The sequence below is a fragment of the Antechinus flavipes genome, chromosome 3 (assembly GCF_016432865.1).
Source record: "Antechinus flavipes isolate AdamAnt ecotype Samford, QLD, Australia chromosome 3, AdamAnt_v2, whole genome shotgun sequence".
NCBI lineage: Eukaryota > Metazoa > Chordata > Mammalia > Dasyuromorphia > Dasyuridae > Antechinus > Antechinus flavipes.
In genome coordinates, this window is record NC_067400.1 from 378,103,771 (window position 1) to 378,124,296 (window position 20,526).

General features: G+C 32.9%; 1 protein-coding gene across 1 annotated transcript in view; it reads left to right on the forward strand.

Moving 5' to 3' along the window:
• Nucleotides 1–20,526, forward strand: part of KIF5C (kinesin family member 5C) — a 203,457-nt gene that overhangs the window by 60,061 nt on the left and 122,870 nt on the right. The window contains exon 2 of the mRNA XM_051985841.1: nt 16,605–16,695. Within this exon, the coding sequence (XP_051841801.1) occupies nt 16,605–16,695 (91 nt within the window). The remainder of the gene's footprint in view (nt 1–16,604; nt 16,696–20,526) is intronic.

Sequence of the window (20,526 nt, forward strand, 5' to 3'; positions counted from 1 at the left end):
GGGTAAAAGAAGGAATATATTGCACTAAAGACTATTTTAATTGGAAGGGGAGACATGGCCTAGAATGGTCTAGTAGGGAATCTATTGTATAATAAAACAGAAAATCTTATAGATCTTATTTCTTTTATTTTACAAATCAAGAGACAGACGAAATGAAATTACTTGCTTAGGATACCACAGGCAGCAATTGAAACCAGAATTCTAATCTGGCTCTTTCCCCAAAGTACCACACTACTTTTCCTTAACAGGGAAATGAATGAAACATAAGAGGTTTATTCTCTTCTCTAATGAAGTCCCCATCAAATGTGCTCTTGAATTCTTGGACAAAAAAGAGATAACCAAAGAATGATTTCTGCCTTTACTCCACCTTCTTGATTTCACATCCTTTTTTTGTTGTTTTTTTTTTTGTTGTTGTTGTTGTTTCAAAGAGTGAATTCTGATTTAGAATATTGAACATGGTGGGGTAGTTGAAAGAGATCCTATTAACATGTATGTTATTATAACCTTAAGGACTTCATTGGAACCTGGTACCCCATGACAGATAACATTGTGGCCAAGTTCCTTATTGCCTAAGAAATCTTAGGTATCGGAAGCAACTCTAGATGGCAGTTGTGTTTTTTTCCAGGAGTGGAGTAAATATTACCTAGATCCAAAGTAGATGTTAATCTTTTGCAGAAATTAGAGAAGAAGAATTAGGCCTTGTAAGTCTGTCTGTAGTGAAAAAGTGCTCAGATAATGGATCTATTAGTTATTGTGAACATGTTAGTAAAACTTCAATATATTGATGTAGCTTTACTGTGTGTATCAAATACTTATTAGGACTTGAAGTTTCATTATGCCCTTCCAGTCTTCTAGGTATTGGACTTTCCAGTAGTTTACCATCTATATTGCTAGTTTTACTCTCTTCCAGAGGACTGGAGTAAGAAATTACTATGACTAATATAGTAACAAGTAATAAAGAGGTTATTCTATTTCTATCACAACAGAAGTTTTCCTCTTTCTAGATTATTTGTCTCTGTTTTAAAGGTAGAAATTTTGGTAAATTTTCAAAATATTTTCATTCAATGTAAGATACAAGGAAAAATTCACATGCAACTATGGTAGAAGGAGAACTACCAAACTGGTATTTAAGAGATCTGGGTTTGAATCTAAGTCCTTTAACTACTTTGAATAAATCACCTTTCTCTTTAGGTAGTTCCTTAATCCTTCAAATGAAAACATTGTATTTGAAAACATATAATGTCTATTTTTAGATGAGATTTTTCAGATTAGATTTTTGAATTTTTCTACAGTGCAGTTGGCTGAAAAATAGAAATTGCTTTGAATATTATGCTGTTTTATTTACTAGCATTAGATTATTGGTCTTAGGAAAAATCATGAGTTAATAATTATTATGATAACATTTATTAAGTAGATGAAGTTTATCTTTGGCACTTTTACCTCTATCTGTTTGATGTTACTTACCCTTTCTCTCTGGATTTCAACTCCATTTGCTCCATCATTCTTCCCCTTCTATGGATGAAGGGCCCTTAGATTCTCTTTTCATGTCCATAGTTGAGGGATTTTTATTGTGTTCTTCTATGAAGTTTACCAGTCATCTATTTCATTCCTTTAGAATTCAAGTTATCCCTTAGCTAATTGGTAAATTGATCCCTGTCAGTGAAGAAGTCATTGAAATTATTAACTTAAAGTCTTTATCAACCTATGAAGATTGCCTTAATCTGTACTCTTCAGTTCATTAACTTTTAGTCTGGAGGTGGATAGCATTTTTTTTTTAATGAGTCTTCTGGAATTGTAATTAATCATTATGTTGATCAATGTTCTTAAGTCTTAATATTATTGTCACTGTATGAATTGCTCTTTTGGTTCTGTTCACTTCACTTTGCATCAGTTTGTATAAATTTTCCCAAGTTTCTCAGAAACCCTTCCTGTCAGCAGTGTTACAGCACAGTAACATTCCATTACATTCATATACTTTAGCTTCCTTAGCCAATTCGCACTTGATGGCCTTCCTCTCAGTTTTTAATTCTGTGCTATTACAAAAGGAGTTACTATAAATATTTTTGTGCATAGGGGTCTTTTTCATGAGGGTCACCTAAAAAGTAGTTTTTAATGCCAAAAAATTCCATTTTTTACTTTGTGATAAAACAAATTGCATATGTTAATGAAAGTTTAAACTCTCTAATGAACAGTAATATAAAGTATAAATAAATAAAATATATATTCTAAATATGTACTTAAAGGAATAGTTATAAAGAAGATGTGGTATGAAAAGATGAATAATTTCAGGAAAACAAGACTGTTTACAGTGACTTAATTTCTAGGTATTTGGATTCATAGACTAAAAAATAGTTTCTGCCTTCATGTAGTTTATATTCCATTTGGGAGAAAGCAACATGTATAGTCATTCAATAAGCATTATTAAGGGTTTAATATCAGATAGGTATAAACAACATATATATCAAGGAATTTTTTTAGGGGTTAGGTATGAGCACATGAGGTGCTTTCTAGGCATGAGACAAACTAAAGGTGAAATGTTATGCATGAGGAAGAATAAATAGGTCAGGTGGGCTGGGACATAGAAGAATAAAAAAGAAAAATAAATAAGAAAAAATATGGCATTAACCTGGAGATGTTGAAAAGAGTCACCTTGTAAATAGAGTGAATAAATGATTTTGACTATTATAAGTACTCAGATTAGCTACAAAGGACATATGAAAGATGCTATCTCTACCTAGACAAAGAATTGATAAATATAAATATGTATAGAATGATTTTTACATAAAGATGCATAATTGTGTCTAGTGGTAGCCAACTCTAGGATGGGAGGAGAAAAGAAAAAAGAAATTTACAAAATAACTTTATTATATACTTAAAAGAAACAGCAACAACAAGTTGTACACAACTGATTTGTAGTTTCATGTGCAATTAAAAAATATATATGATGTTATGGAAGAAATTGTTTTATTCAATACATTAAAAATTAAATAAATAGTTTTGAATGTCACAACAAAAGATTTGGTATTTTTAGAGTCAAATTTAGAGTCAAAAGGGATGTATTGTATAGTATTAGGCAAATCACTTCACCAATTTCATGTTATGAAAGGAGAAACATGATTTCAGCTTTACCTATCTCACAGGTTGTGGCTTGAAATGCAGTTATATGTGTGTTGTTTTTATGAAAAACATAAAGTGCATGTGTGCAATTCCTTTGAGAAATGCAAAGTACTATACAAGTAGATAGGATTATTATAGAAACTATTGCATTGAAGTATTTCTGAAGAATGGTCATTACTCAAAATATAGCAATATCCTGAAAGTGCTATTCATGTTTCATTTTTAGTTAGGTATATATACTTCTACATTCCCTAAAATTGGACAAAATGGTTTCTTTTTCCTCATAAGGAAGACGATTCAATAGTGTCCTCAGTAAACAAAACAGATGGTGCTGAGCCAGTCTTTTGTTCCCTAGAGACTCTGTTAGTGTAATTACTACTGGGAGGTTTTTATTTTGGTAAATTGGTTGAATAACTTCATAGCAATGTGGAGATTAGGTCACTCTGTCCCAACAAGAGTATTTAGAATTTTCTTAGGTGTTTGCCATTTGGCCAAATAAACTCAGTGTCCTCCTTGGAAGTGCTTTTTTTCCCCTTGTAGGTATGGAATGTTTGTTCTTGGGACCTAACTTGGCAAAAGTCCAAGGCTGTTGAAGTAACTATAGAGCAGTACTTTTTTATGTATCTGCTTTATATGCATGGAACACAAAAATTACCCTTATTATCTTAAGGTTTGTTTTCTCTAGTATTGTAGCAAAGGCTGGACATATAAACTTAGAATGTGTTCTGATTAATCATAGTTAGTAGTGCTTGGGATTTAGGAAATGGGATATGGGATAGGAATTCCCATTTATTTTGACATGAAATGAAAAAATATAGAACATACAAAAATAAGATCATATTTTTGAGGCAAATAGTTAATTCTTTGGAACAAGACTGAAAACAATCTTCATTAAATGTCTTAGATCCATAACAATCTTTTCCTTTATTATCACTTTTGAATTGTTATCCTTGACATGCTTTACTAGGATCTTTTTCTTAACTGTCTATATTTTGGCTATAATTGGACAATCAATTGTGGTAGATCTGTATAAACCCTTCCCAGTAAGGTTTTGTTTTTATTTTTTTTCCCTGGGAGATCAGCCTACTAACTTTGGTAGGATCTAATTATTATTTAATGGGTATGTTTCATTGAAAACTGTACTTTGTTAATTTTCAACTTTGCCTTCAGAAGAAAATAGGAAACTTCCTAAGTAGGTGTAAGGAAAAGAGATGAATCTTTTTTATATCCAATCTGGTTTAAGGATATCACATATATCCAGATCCCTTGATACTAGCATAGGTAGAGAAGATGAAAAAAATCAGGTTGGGAACATGGAAAATCAGTGGAAAGCTCAAAATGACAGTGGACATTCTTCAGGGTTAGCTGTGAATGTGGCCTTGCATGTTGTCTTGTTTTTTTGAATTGATAGGTGAATTAGTGGCATTTACTAGATCAAATGGTATAAGAATACTAAATTTGACATTTGTGTAAGGGTTTGATAACTTGGGGGTCAGTTGTAATGGTGATTAAGTAGAGGATTATAACTAGGAACCTTGTTTATATTATTATTCCTTTTACGTTGTGATTTTGCCCATCATAGTTTTCTCACATTGCAGGTTGGCATAATAAATTTCTAAAGAAATTTTGGAGAGTTTAGCAGAAACCACAGATGATGCATGAAGGCCAGCAGATGACACAGAAAAAAGCTTAGAAATTCAAAAATGCATAAAATATTGGTATAATATAAATTATGACCAAATACTTAACTCACATTTTACAATAAAGTACTGTAAACACTCCATAAAAGAAAAAGAAAACTGACAGTTCAGACTTCCTTACTGGTATGAAGGGGGGGCAAAATTTTTTACACAGATTTTCTAAATCATAGGGGCACAGTTCCCTTAATTCCCTGAAAGAGATAACCGTATAATGAGTTGTATTGTGGGAGTCTACCATGTTGAATATGAAGTTTGTCTTTTGCATAGCAATTTTCAGGCCAGTCACCTATGCTATGATTTTAAGTTTGAAATTTGAAAGGAAGGATATAGAGATAGCCAGTAGTGGTAAAAAGGATAATGTGTTTCTACTACTGTGTCACTGGTGGGTGAAGATGATTAGCTGTTTCTATCCTTTTATTCCTGGTCTCTTGCTTCCTATCAGCCAGGTTTTTGAGATTCCTGCTTCACTTGCTAATATAAATCATAACTAATAAGTCTTCACTGAGCATATATTATGTTCAAGGTACTGGGTCAGCAACCAACCAATTTGTTACATTGGATATTTCTTAAGCTGTCATTCAATTTAAAACATTCTAGTTGAAAAAAAAATCCACCCCTAGACATTAGAAAAATCACAGAATAGTATAGGAAAATGCAAATCTATTGATTTAAAATTGATGTCTACATAATTTGCATATATATATATGTGTATATATATACATATGTATATCTATATATTTATATATATCTATATCTATATCTATCTATCCATCTCTCTCTCTCTCTCTCTCTCTCTCTCTCTCTATATATATATATATATATATGATTTAGAGGAAAACTTTCAGTATTTGAAGTCAGAGGAACTGATTTGAAATCTCAGCTATGTCACATACTGCCTCTCTGATCTAGGGCAATAACTTATACATCTTTTTTTCTTTATCTGAAAAAATGAGAAGATTAAATTAGATTAAATTCAATTAGAATACCTCTAAATTTATGAACCTATTATTCTTATTTTGTTTGAAGTTTTTGAGGTTCAAGCTAGAAAGATGCATGTAATCACTAACAAAACTGGTAGTGGCTTTTGTTAGCCCCCAAAGTAACTCAACATTATTCTTTTTTGTTAAAAAATAAATAGTGGAAATATATTACACAAAGCTATAAATATATATATATATATATAATATATATATAATACATATATAATTGTGCTTTGTGAGTAAATAATGTAAAGTGCTATTATTATCATCATTTTACAGATTGTGCAAACTAAAGTTTGGACAGTACCACAATTAGTAAGTTGTGAGGTTGGGTTTAGGAGTGGGAGAAAAAAAAAATCTAATCCCAGAGCTTCTGATTCCAAGTCTCATGTTTGTTTGTTTGTTTTGTTTTGTTTTCACCACTTAGCAGCAATGGTTAGTAGTGTTATGTATAATCAATCAGACACTGTTGTTTTGCTGCAGTCATTTAATATATAAGAAAATATAGAGGGAATCTATCAAGGCTTTTACTCTTCCCTTTGGCTTCTTTCTAAATCTATTCCCCCAAGTAAGAGTGCTTTTGTGAAGTATTTTATAGGTTCAATAAAATACATGATGTTAGTTTTGTTATAAATGGACTTACACATTCACCTAAGAAATCTCTCCTTTGTTATTAATGTTTTAGATATATTATTTCAGACTGTCAAAATCTTTATAATCTCTAACTTGAGTTTAATTGTTTCCCTCTAGAGTTCAGACTGTCAAAATCCTCATAATCTCTAACTTGAGTTTGTTTCCCTTTAGAGTTCACCTCCATATAAGGTTTGTAGATTGCCTACTCTTAGGATTTTTTAAAAGTAAATTTTCTATTATAAATCTACAATTTGTGGGAAGAACAAGTCTTTTTTTATCTCTATATATCCAAAAGGAATGCTAAAATCCAACATGGAGAAACAGTTTTTGCCACAAGTAGATGAGGCAGTAGGTCAATAAACATTTATTAAATAGTTAATATGTATCAGGCACTGTGCTAACCAAATGGGATCAACAAATCAGGCAAAAACAGATTCTCTGCACAAGTTGTTTACATTCTAATGGGGAAAACTACATACAGTTAGATTACATATAAACTTTATACCAAGAATTGAAAAGCAATGTAAGAGGAGAAGACATTAGTAGCTGGAGCTGGGTTGGATGGGAGGGTGGAGATGTTCAGAAAAGTCTTCCTGTAGAATATGGGATTTAAGTTGAATCTGAATGAAATCAGAAAAACTAAGATGATGTGGTAAGTGAGAATATTGAAATCATAAGGGTCAGTCATTTCAAAGTAATTTATATTAAAATTAAATATCACCATCATTATTATTTAAGTAATATTACTACTACATATACTAATAAAGCAACATGTATGGGACTGACTGCCTGGCAAAACGTATTCTTTTCTTCTCCAAGATTGAAACAATTTATTTTATTCTCTCTCAGATAATGGCTTTTATATTCTCTCTTGGTGTGTCTCTCTGTCTCTATCTTCTTTGTCTCCCTCTGTCTCTCCTTCTGCCACTTCTGTGCCCTCTGCCTTCTTGGAAACCACATTTAGTGAAGATTTAGAATGGAAAAGAAAGCTTTCATCGGTGAAGTCTAGGGCACTGTTAAATGATGCATTGTCAGAAATTTATATGTTTTATTTGTGGAAATTACATTAAAAAAACCATTACCATTGACTTTGCCTCTGTACTCTAAGGACTATATAACTTTCCATCAAACTTGCAGCTGAAATCTATATGTGTTTTCTTTCCCTATTAGGATGTATACTCCTTCAGAACAAAGTTGCTTTGCTTTTCTAGATGTATTCCCAATGTAGTGCTTTGTACATTATATTTGATAAATGCTTTTTATTAATTCATTAATTTCCAAATTAACTATGGTCAGTACCTATTTTAACTTTTAACAATATTATTAATGATATCATTATGTTTTCATATGCCAAAGATCTGTGATTTCATTAGTGTTGGTATTTCTTCTCTTAGAGGCAAATTAGAATCCAACAGGGTTTCATGAGGTTCTTTGGCCAAAATACATGAACCATCTGTTGGCCAACCTGCTAGTAATGTAGCTCTCTGAATTTATCTAGGATGATCCACCCATGATAGATATGCATTTGATTATTGGACTCATTTTCAAAGATCTTCTAAATTGGAACAGTTTTCTCTAGACTTTTTGAGATCCTGCTTTACCTTCATACTATCTCCTACTAGAAATTCCATCTTTGATGCTTGCTACCTGTGTGAACCTTGGACAAATCCATAGGGCTTAGTCTCCTTGTCTGTAAAATGAAAAAGTTGAAATAGTTGATCTTGGAAATTCCTTCAGCCTCTAGTACCATGATCTAGATCCTACAGCCATGACTACACTCTGGTATAGGATTTAACACAGCAGTAATAGTAACATCTAATACTCTTTTGGAATTAACTCTCCCCTCCAAAATATACCCTAAAAATTTATATAAATCTTTTAGGTTTATAGACCTCATTCCTCATAACTCCTTGTGATAGAGTCAGTAAGAGATAGAGGGGTACAAAGTTGACTTCTTGATTGTGTACCAAGTGCCTTAGGCTTAGACTTAGACTGTGATTTTAAAAGGAGGTGGACTGCTCATGTAGCAGGAATAGAGGATAATGACTACATAGCCTACATATTTCATTGGTATCCATGCAATGTCAGGAGACCTAGAAGAATGATATTAGTATAGTAGTTATATAGTATATAGGATACTAGTAATAGGATAGTAGCTCAGAAAAGGATTTATGGAACAAACTAAATGGGCAAACTTTGTATCAAATGTGAGGTTATAGATGAGTTCTTTTCTGTACGTTGGAACAGATGAGATCCCAGATCCATCAAGGTGCCAATAATATTTTATTATCTATACTTATTATTGTATATAGTATTAGTAGTTCTTTATCTCTTTAAATATGTCTTTCCCCTTTTTTCTACGTCATAATCCTCTCAGTTGAGTGCAGGGATCATTAGTCATGATACATCTCTTTTTATCTTGAGTGGCTAGCATCTATTTCAGTTCCTCATAGAGTTGAAGTTTTGTTGTAGAAGTTTATTCCCTCAGTGGATAAGATTGCAGCTTTTCACATCTTTTAGAAGATTGTGTCTTCATAAGCTGAAAACTTGATTACCTGGTCCTTGACCAAACTTTAGTGGATAAACCTTTTTGAATTTCATGATAGATATACAATATTTTGCCAATATCATGCTCTGGATCTTTAGAATTTGGAAGGATCTGCTAGGTTATTGCTTCTTTGATGTAATGTTTAAAGGTCATATTCACGATATCATTAGGAATTGGAGGAATTTAGTGGAGAAGAATTTGCAGATAAGTACTTTTAAGTACTTAATAATGATTATAGTGATTATTTTGTGAAGGAAAGTAATTAGTTTAGTTCTTTGCCTTTTGGAGATGCAGTATTTTAGTACTGCAGATGGATCTTTTTAGTTGATAGGAAAAAAAATATTCCTTAAACTTTAAGTTGTATCTAGCCAGTCCTTCAGGAAATACCAACCTCTGCTAAGTTTAGCACAAGAGATTAGTACAATCTAAGAAAGTCTGCAAATCTCAGGAGAATATGCTAGGGATAGTCCAAGATTATGGCATCAAAGGCACAAAGTCAAAATTCAAAGCCTGGGATTCAAAGATGCCAAGAAATGCCAGATCTAAAGACTATTCCTATCCAAATTTATTAGTGGAAAGTTGGAAGGAGGAAGTTATATAAGGATCAGGAGAAGGAAAACAACAAAGAGAAGAGGGAAGCTGATGCTTCCATATTGACTAGTTACTTCACACAAAGGATCAGCTGGAGGTGGATTATTTTATGATTGGTGTTCTTCCTCCTTTTGCTCCTCCTTTATTCCCCCTAAATTGCATGAAACTGCAGGTTTTATATCACCAGTTTAGCTATAGTACTTGCCTAAATTCTTTTCATTGTGGTTTTATCCTTTTTAGTCCTTACTACTTGAAAGAGTAACTTTGATCAAATGACTGACTTCTTTGTAACGATACTACATTGCCCAGGGAGACTACTATGTTGATTCTCAACTTTCCCTCTTGAGAAATAATTAATCTCAATTCACAGCATCTGATGGCCCTGGAGAACGTCTAGTCTAATCCATACTTGAACAAGAATTCCCGTTTCATAATTGGGACCTAGGGCACAAACTGTGTGAGCCTTTGGTTTAATGACGATTGGGTTTGACTTCCTTTCTTCTTTCCTGTAAATGTCCTTGGAACCTTTTGTCTAAATTCAAAGAAATTTTCTGTTGATCTTGAAGTATCCTGGAGTTTAGTTGCATCAATATACTTTGATGATTTCTTCTGGCTTTAATGCTGAAGACATCATTGCATTGTTTTTGAGAGCTTTTAAAACACAAGGTGACCAAGAAACACTTTGGAGTCTGAGCTAATCTGGGATTCAAAATCTCTTAAAGTTGGTTTAAGAGGTTTCAAGAACATTAGAAGAGGAAATAATACAAATTATCTCAAGACATATGAATTTGATGTTAATGGAAAGGAAAATTTCCATGGCAACCTGGTATCTAAAAATATAGGACTAAAAAGATAAAGCTTTTTTTGATCCTTTGCATATATTCAAGAGCCATAAACAGTGGAACCTCCTGTAACTGAGTGTCATTTTTTCTTTAATTTCTATTTTTCCAACACTTCAAATGTTTCATCTCTCTTGTGCTCTGCATTGAAAAACTGTCTCTTTCAAATTCTGGAGTTGTATCTTAATCAAGGGTCTGAATAGTTTTAATTATTTTGGCTGGGTTGCCTACATGTTTCCTTTCCCCTATTTTATGAGGTTAATCTGAATTGTATATTCAGAATCCTTTATTCAGAAACGTGGCTAAAGATTTTAAAGCACCATTTGTTGTTTGTGTATAATTCTTACCAAGTTAGAGACAGCTAAGTTGATCCAGTGGAGTTATTGTGAGGCTCAAATGGGACAATATTTGTAAAGCACTTTGCAAACTTAAAGCTCCAAATTAATGCCATGTTCTAATAAGGATTAGTGTAAATCAGTGCAGTACTGTAAAACTAGACAGACTTCATTTTCATTGAGAAAAAACTGTATGCACATAGGAGACAAAATGGCATAGTAGAAGAGCACTGTGCTTAGAATAAAGAATTTGGAAGTTCAAATCCTGACTACATCACTTGAGATCTGTGTACAAGTCATTTAACCCTACATCCCAGGGCCTTGGAATCCTCATTTTAAAAGTCAGAGGTTTTAACCAGATCACTCCTTGAATTTCTCCTACCTTTTAAGTATCAATTTGTATATGACTGTAGTGATCAAAATTTCCCTTCGGTCAACTGTACAAACCTTGACTTGAGGCAATCTAGAATTGATATTTTAGCCTTTTGCTTTTGAGTTTTACCCACTTCAGTAATACGTAATTAGTAGAAAGTAGATAATCTTTCTTAAAGACATTAATTATCTTTTTTTTTTATCATTTATCCCCTCCAACTCTCAATTTTAGCTTCTTAATTTAGCTGCTTTGGTCTAAAAGTCTACTTTGGTCACCAAAGTCTAAGAAACAACTTTTGTTTACTACTATACCCAGTAGGGTCCCCTAAGGAATGATTTAATGCTTATTAATTTACATTGTTATTTGAGTAGAGCTGCATTTTGTTATTCTTTGTGATGACAAACCTTACTTCCAAAATGAATATGCTATCCAGAAAGAGGAGTGTAGGGACTGAATGTGGATCACAACATAATATTCTCACCTTTTGTGTTGCTGTTTGCTTGCTTTTTTCCCTCATTTTTTTCCCTTTTTGATCTGATTTTTCTTGGGCCATATGATAAATGTGGAAATATGTATAGAAGAATTGCACATTTTTTAGGGGAGGGGAGGAGAAGGAAGGGAGGGAAAAAATTTGGAACATAAAGTTTTGCAAGAGAGAATGTTGAAAACTATTTTTCCATGTATTTTGAAAATAAAAAGCTATTATTACAAAAACAAAATTGTTCTAAAATAGTAAAAAACAAAGTGAATGTGCTAGTCAGACACGTCAACATAATAGCCATGAAAGTTTAAAAATAATTATCATGAGGTATTTGGGGGGGTACTTATTAATTTGCTAGATGGTTGAAAATTTGTGTATTTGAAGCCAGTATGTATAAAAATAAAATTACTATCTTCAAATATTTCATGATTCTATAAAAATATCAGCAATCTCAATACAATTCATATATGAGTAAAAAGGTAAATATGCACTTCAAAAATTAAATGAGACAAATCAAATATTTCTTGGTAATGAATTAATTCTCTCTAGTATGTCAAAAATACTCACCTACCCCCAATTAACTTTCGTTCTAGTTGATGTACAACTGCTTCAATTAATTTGGGCAAATGAAATAGCTAAGTTACCCTGTAATTTTCTGAGGATAGATGTAAAATCTGAGAAAAAAATTTAAAGCTTTTAATTCTAGATATTAAACTTTAAAAAATAATATCCGTATCAAATTTTGAGTTTCAAAGAATATATATTAAGATGTAAAATGAAGGAACTGGTTGTAGATGATACTTTCTAACTCTATATCCTATAGTCTTATAATTTTATCAAACAACAAAAAAATTAATTTTGTTGGAATAAATTGTCAGACTTTTGATATTTCAATCAAGTTAATTGATATCAAACATTCTATTATATATTGAGCAACTTAGTTGTAGATTTTTATTTTGTTCTGTACTAGATCAGAATAAGAAGTCCTACTCAGTGTAATGCTATCTTCTTGCTAGATGATAAGATCACTTCAGGAATCCTTAAGAAACCATTGACTGGATTTAAAATCCTAGAAGATTCTAGATTGTGCCACCCAAATGGTAAAGAACATTGTAGAGGAGCTGTCCTCTAAATGTAAGTGGGTCCTGGTGCTGAAAATGAATGCATTTGCTTCTAGGAGTTGATCAAAAAAGATGAGCTGGCTTTTCTTCTTATAAACAGTAACTAATAGAAGAAATCTGATCCAGATGCACATTTCAGGAATGCTGACTGCAGTGTTCTTTTTTTGCTTGGCAAATAGAAACCTTTCTTATGTTCTTTTATGGAACTTAACTGCCTTGGGGAAAATTCATTGTCCCTTATTTTTAGTTACATGAGATCTACTATCGTCATGAAACAGTCACACTTTCCTCCCACCTCAGAATTTTCTAGGATTGACATACTTTTCTCACTGACTTTTTTCCTTTTAATATTTGTGTAAAGTGTGAACTTTGAAGCTGGATCTGTGATAAGGGGAAACTCTTATATTTAAGATGAAAAAGAGTCCTTCTATGGAGACTACTACATCTAGTCTATGAAGCTTTTAGCCAAACAGAGTGCCATTTGTGCCATTTGTGGCAGCTATTGACTAGGTCTTGACCCAAGGATACCTCCTAATAAGGAATAAGAACTAGATGTATGATTTCATTGTTACAGAAAAACATCAGGAAACTCCAATGTAATTTGACTCTATTTCTATAACTCCATCCTGCAAAGATAGTTTTCAACATTCATTCTTGTAAAATCTTGTGTTCCAGTGGTTCTCCCTTCCTTCCCTCCACCCCATTCCTAGAAAGCAAGTAATCCAATAGATGTTAAACATGTACAATTCTTCTGTACGTATTTCCACATTAATCATGCTACACAAGAACAATCAGCACAAAAACGGAATAAAAGAGAAAGAAAAAAAGAGAAGACAATAACAACAAAAAAAGAGTGAAAATGCTCTTGTAATGCACATTAGTTGCAACAGTCCTCTTTCTGGATTCAAATGGCTCCATCACAAGTCTATTGGAATTAGCCTGAGTCACTTCATTATTGATAAAAGCCAAGCCCAGCAGAATATAACTTCATCTTAAAGAGAGTTGCTAAGAGCACTGAAATGTTAAATGACTTGCCCAGGGTCACATAATCAGAATGTGTAAAATGACATATAATGACATAAAATATGTCCAAGATGGAATTTGAAACCTATTCTTCCTGGCTAGCTCTCTATTCACTATATTACACTGCCCCTCAGTTTTTCTAAAATCAACATTAAATATCTGAATGGATTCCGTCAGCAAAACTTTCACATTCATTTAAAATGAACTCTTACTTACCAATTCAAGACAAGAAAGGAAATGTAATAACAGTGTTTTAATTTTTGACTCCACTGTTATTCTGTTAATGTTTAATACGACAAGATAGATTTTGTAAGTATTCATTTTCTAATTTCTGCCTTTTTTTCAGTATACAGTTGTAACGATTCTTAGACAGTTTCCTTTTTGGCACTTAATAACAGGCTATAGAAAATTGCTGTATTACTTCTTTGGCACTTGACAAATGGTACCCACCATTTGACTGAAGCTCAGAGAATATATTTGGACTTCTTTATTCTCTCCCCACTCTCATACCAATATAAATGCTGAAAAAAGATCAGGGAGTCTGACAGGAAGATTTTTTTCTTCCTATGTACAATATTTAATAGGTTAGCATTTTTGCCCTGATCCTGTCCCCCAAATCAGATTATTATTGTTGTCAAGACGATTATCTTGGTGATTATAATCAAATTTGTATCTTGGATTTAATTTTAAGTGAACCACAAACTTCATTTTTGTATCTTTCCAAAGTGTTCAGTGAATAGTCAAATTTCCATGTTCACTCCACTCCCTCATTTGATTATTAAATTAACAAATATGTGAAGCCATAAGAATATGGAATGTTGATAAATTAAAATAATTTATTATGAGAAAATTAATACGTGTAGCAGATAGAGAACACTTTCAGAGTCAAGACCACCTGGATTCTAAGTCTACCACTAACATACACTATGCTTATGTTACTCTAGGCAAGTCACTTTAGCTATCTATGTCTCAGGCCATTCTCCAAGATGTTGCAAAACCATTGTTAATATCGGTTCTTAGGGAAAATTTCTTCAGCATGCATTCCCTATACTAATGAAATCTTAGATCCAGGCTAGAAATTTGTGCTTAAGACTTATCATTTCATTGCACAAATCACAGAAAATCAAACTTTTAGCTGGGTTGTGAACTGGACCGTTCTAGTTATAACCATAAAGTAGACAAAGTTCTTTCAGACCCCAGTTATATATGCCTTTCTATATCCTATTTTCCCCCTAACACAATCATTGACTCTAACCTTCAGGACTTTTGGTCATTCAAGAAACTAAAAAAAATCCACATTGAAGTATAATTAGAGATAGTATTACAAGTACTGTCACCTCTAGAAACATCTGCATTTTAAAGAGGAAACATAGTTTTAAGTCAAAATCCTAACCTTCATTGCAATAACTGGCATAAGTCAAAGGGAAGGGGCAGAAAGGACCTTCCCAGAATCCCTAAAATCACTGTAAGGAGGAGGCTAAAAAGCTGATTTTGAGTACTTACTGGGAGAGTAGCATATTAATAATACCATTGAAGAAAGAAACTGGTTTCATAAAATCAGGTGACTTATTGAGGGGGAAAAGATGTAGACAGTGCTTATTATCTTTATGCAATATTTAAATGTTGAGGGATTTTTTTGGTATACTAATAAGGGAGAAGAATTGGAGGCTACTGCTGATTGATATTTGAACAAGATAAATTGTTGTTTAGTGGCACAATTTTGGTCTTGACTATTCCATAGAAACACATTTCTATCATTCTTTTGGAATCCTCAGAATACTAAAGATGAAGTATTGGACAGGAGCTCATAGATATTACCCAATTTATTTTTTTACAACTAAAACTCAGTTATACTGGCTAAGTGAATGGAGTCCTATAAAGTAAATACATGATTCAGTTCCTTAACAGTTTTGTGCCACCAACAGAATCGTAATATTATGCCACTTACAATACTAGAAACCCCAATGAATGTTTTATAAGAATTAACATTCCTTTCCTTTAATTCTATTCAGAACTGTTGCCCTGATCTGAAGAAAGGACTGTTGAATGAAATTTTTGGCCTACAACTATCCCTAGGTTTTAAGAGATAGATAGATCACTGTATTTACTTCTCTTCCATTCCCTCTCTTCCCGAAAACTCACCTCCAAATAGATAATCATGCAATTTATAGGATCAAAAGAAGATTAAAGTAAAAAATATGGGTAGCCTTGAATAAGAAAATATAAATGACAGCTTCTAGGGTAGTATGATGAAAAGAAGAGTAATTATATTGGCTTTACCTTGGTGATGAGAGGAAGAGACATGATTTATGGTCTGATTTTACATCTAATAGTTATTGTCCAGTTGGCCTAAAAAAACTTTAGGCCTTGGGTAAATTGTCCTATTTGCTAAACATTAAGGAGAAATTTTGTTTTGTTTTGGTTAGGTTTTGTATATGTGTGTATGTGGAAGGAGTGGAAGGGTATGATCACTCAGAGCATTGAAAAGAAAAGGGTAGAGTTGTTATTACTCTAGATTAGCTTTCATCTACAAAGAAATATTCTTTTTGGAACCATCCCTTTGAAGTTTCTTGCCTTAAAGGAGTTATACTTGCCTTAAAGGAAAATGAGACCCAGGAATATAAAAATGTCAATTTTAATGGATTTTAAAAATAAATGGAGTAAATATTTTGTGTATTCAGAATGTGAATAAAAGTGACTCATGTGTAAAGTCTTTGATGTTGGCTCCTATGATAATTTTGTCCTAAATGGACAGATTAGAAGTTTGCATTTTGCTGAAGATGTTTCCTCTCCCCGCCTATATTCTCTTATCTTCTAATGTGTTTCCCCCATTCTCTCTTCTCTCTTCCTTTTATTATTTTAGCAAAGCAAGCCCTATGTCTTTGACAGAGTGCTACCACCCAACACAAGCCAAGAACAGGTTTACAATGCTTGTGCTAAGCAGATCGTTAAAGGTAAGTGTGATTTCTTAATTTTCTTAAGCTTGGAGCATTGAGAGCTTAGGTCTGCCTGGTTTGGTCACTTACTTCGTGGCTAATATTGGACATGTTTATGTAATTTGTGTGACTCATTTGGAAGATACTTTATTTATTTATTTTTGTTGGTGACCTCTTGAGAGATGAACCTGTTAGACAAAAGTATAGAAGTAAAATCAAAAGTAAACCTAGAATTTTAGAGCTGAAACATCTAAAAGTTTACCAAAGTTTTCCTAGATCCATTTTAGAGGTTAGGAAAAGAGGCTAATTTGCTAGTTAAATTGACTTACCCAAGATCACAGTCTGGCAAATGGAAGAATTCAGTTCTCTTGAGTTTTTGTTCAGTGTCTTATTGTTTAATAACACTTGTCAAATAATAAGTATTTTTTTTTTGCTCAGTAATTGGGGTTAAGTGACTTGCCCAGGGTCACATAGCTAGGAAGTGTTAAGAGTCTGAGGCTAGGTTTGAACTCAGGGCCTCCTGACTTCAGGGTTAGTGCTCTAGTCACTGTGCTACCTAGCTGTCCCAATCAATAAGTATTTTAATAAGTGCTTATGTATATATGGGGAGAGAGAAAGAGAGAGAGGAAGAGAGAAAAACAGAAAGAGAGAGAGAAAAACAGAAAAAGAAAGGTGGGGGGAGAGAGAGACATAGACATAGAGAAAAATAGGGAGATAGGAGAGGCATCTAGAAAAAGCTTCTTGCAGAAGGTAGTATTTGAAACAAGTTTTGAAAGAAGTCAAATATTCTAAGAGGTAAAAGTAAAGAGAGAAAAGAGAGTATTCCTACATGGTCCATTATGGTTAAAGCACTCATGAAAATGGCTCCCATTTTCCAAAACTGGTTTTTTTGGTTGTTGTTGGAAGGGGTCAAGTGGGTTAAATTTTTTTTTTTGCCTCTTTTTAAAAATCTTTCATACTTAGCACAGCTTGGCATATAGCAGTTGTTTCATAAATGCTAAGCAATTGGCTTACTCTTAGAACTGCATAGTATAGTCTCCATAGTGCTTTCATCTTTTCCATCTAGCTTTCTTTCCCATATTTGCCTGGTAAATTCAATGGCCCCCAGTCTTACATTCACAATTTGGAGATGTGTCCTTTTCTCTGGGCCTGCCCTTGACTATGATGAGTTTGTGGCAGAATAATCATCAGAAAGATGCAGTCATTTAAAAATTACTCTACCTGTCATCTCAGATCAGGGAAAAGATTAAAGCTTTTCTTGGCAGTCTCCACAGGCTGTACAGATGAGCAGCCTTAGGGCCATCTCCTGTTCCTTTGCTTTTCATTATCATTTTCCCCTCTCAGAGGTTTCAGTTTAACATGTATTTGAACACTGTGGAAACTGCTACTTCAAATTCATGGATATCATCACCTCTGTGAACAGTTTTGAAGGGTTCCCACCCCTGATTCCCCAATGCTAGATTTAGTTCTTAAAAAAACAAAACAAAACAAAACGTTAATAATTTTAAGTACATTGAAATTCATGCAAACCAACAGCAGGTATTTCTCTGAATAGTGTGCTTCAGCTCTTTGGTAGCTGTGCAGATAACTAGACTTAATCCTGTAATGGGCCATGATTCTTTCTAATTCATATTTTAATAACTAAGTGGTTCTTTGCTCTGTTAGCTATTATTGTGATGGTCTAAGTGGTGTGATTATGGAAAATTGCAGAGAAAATGATGAGTGAATCTGGGCTTAGTTGGAATAAAGTAGCATGAATTTGTGTCAAATTCTGGGGTTTTTTATTTCCTTGTCTCTATTTTAGTTGTTCTTATTTGGATAGATTTCAGGTGGTCTTTGAAGTTGGATGGGGAAAATAACACATCTCTATTTTCATAGACCTCTATCTGAAATTTCATATTCTTTAATTATTAAAAATTATTCTGAAAAGGATCCTAGGCTTCACCAGAAAAGTAAAGGAAGAGATGTCCCCAAAGTTGCTGAACTGGGCATCCCTTTTACTTGATTTGGTAAAGGAAGAGTATGGACACTGAAATGGTATTTGTTGTTCCTCTCTGATGTTCATCCTTTTTGCTCTCTTACCAGATATTCCTTAGTTTTCTTAACTTGTCCTTGTCTCAATGTTGTCAACATATCATTTCCTTTTTATTTAAACTGAGTGACCATAGAAGAACTAGGGTTTTCTTTTTTCTTATTTTATTCTTCCTTTATTATCATCATCATTATTCACATTTATATAAAGGTTTGCAAGCACCTTACATATATTATCTTCTCTTTTCTTCACATTAACATCATAAGATAGGTGCTATCACTTTCCTCATTTAAAATGTACAATCACTTCACTTATTCCAAAAGAAAAGCAGAATTCAGATAGTTTATGTGATTTGTCCAAGGTCACACAACTGGTAAGTATCTCAGGATTCATAAAAATTTTTTTTTAACTTCAAACTTTTAACTGTTATAGCAGTTTAAGCACCTTCATTGTCTTTTAGGAATAGACATTCTGATTTCGGTTGGATGACATCTCTTAGAAAACCCTCTGAATTATATTTGCAAAAGCAGCAAAAACAATAATAAAAAATATTATAGTCTTCATTCATTGAAAATATTTAGGACTCCGTTGTGTGCCTTGTCTTTTCAGATACCATTAGATATGTTTCTGATTATAGTTACAGGCCTAGTAACATTTTCCTTTTTCAAGAGAATGAAATACTGAGAGAAACCTTTTAAGACTTCAAAATCTTATCTGTTAGCTTGCCTCTTTCCTAGCACCAAACATTGGTTTATTCTACTTGCTATCACAGGAAGATTTCTTAATCAGTTGGGCTTCTTTGTAAAAGACTTATATTCTTTTTTTATTCTTCTAATTAAGGCACTGAGAAGTGGCTATATATTTTGGCATTAAAAAAACAAGTTTAAATCTAAGGAAGAGCTCACTCTTTTTTTTTTTTCCTATTTTTATCCCTTTTTCTCTTTTTGCCTTTCTCTTCCTCCCTCCCTCACTGATTACTGGCTATCGGGGATAAAACATCATGTTACTAAATGGTATTATTGAAGCATTATAAATCTGTAATAGTTCATATGGCTTGATTACTTAGGGATTTGCCTTTTCTGTCATAAAAATGGGTTATAGGCAAATTACCCAGAAGACCACAGGGGGATAGTTTTTTTATTTACATGTTCTCTTTTTCCTATGCTTTAAAAAAAAATGGCCTATTCATCCTAGTAATGATTTTTTCCCCCTCTGCATATCCAGCTTGATTTACCTGGTAACTGCAATAGCTAGGGACTGAATTTTCTGCAATATTTAGTGGCCAGAATCATAATAGAGAAAGGCTATAAAAATTCATCTCAAGTCACAGGATTACTTCCTCAATTCTTAATTCTTCATTTTAACAATTCAGCAGACATTTTTGATAACTTTTATAATAAATGGGAATTTAAAAATATTTTCATTTTTGAGAAAAAAAAGAACTATGAATATGGTACTCATATTTCATAGACTTCATGGTTGGAAGTAAATAGTAATGATTTAATCCTGTCTCTCCCCTCCCCCAACTGCCCGACCCCGCATTTTAATTGGGAAGTTGTGCCTTAGAGAGTTGAAAGAGACTGCCCAGGATTACACAGATATTAAGTAGCAGAGCTGAGATTTTAACCCAGGTCTTATTATTCCAAATCTTTGTATGATACTGATTTTTGCTCATGTTACATATTATATAAATACTCTGAAAAATAGAGAAGTGCTGAATGTAATGATCCTGATTTTTATCATAAAATGTCCAGGGGTTGAGCCCCAACCCTTTTCTCTGAATATGTAATTGTCTAATTGATGGATAATCAGTGGGC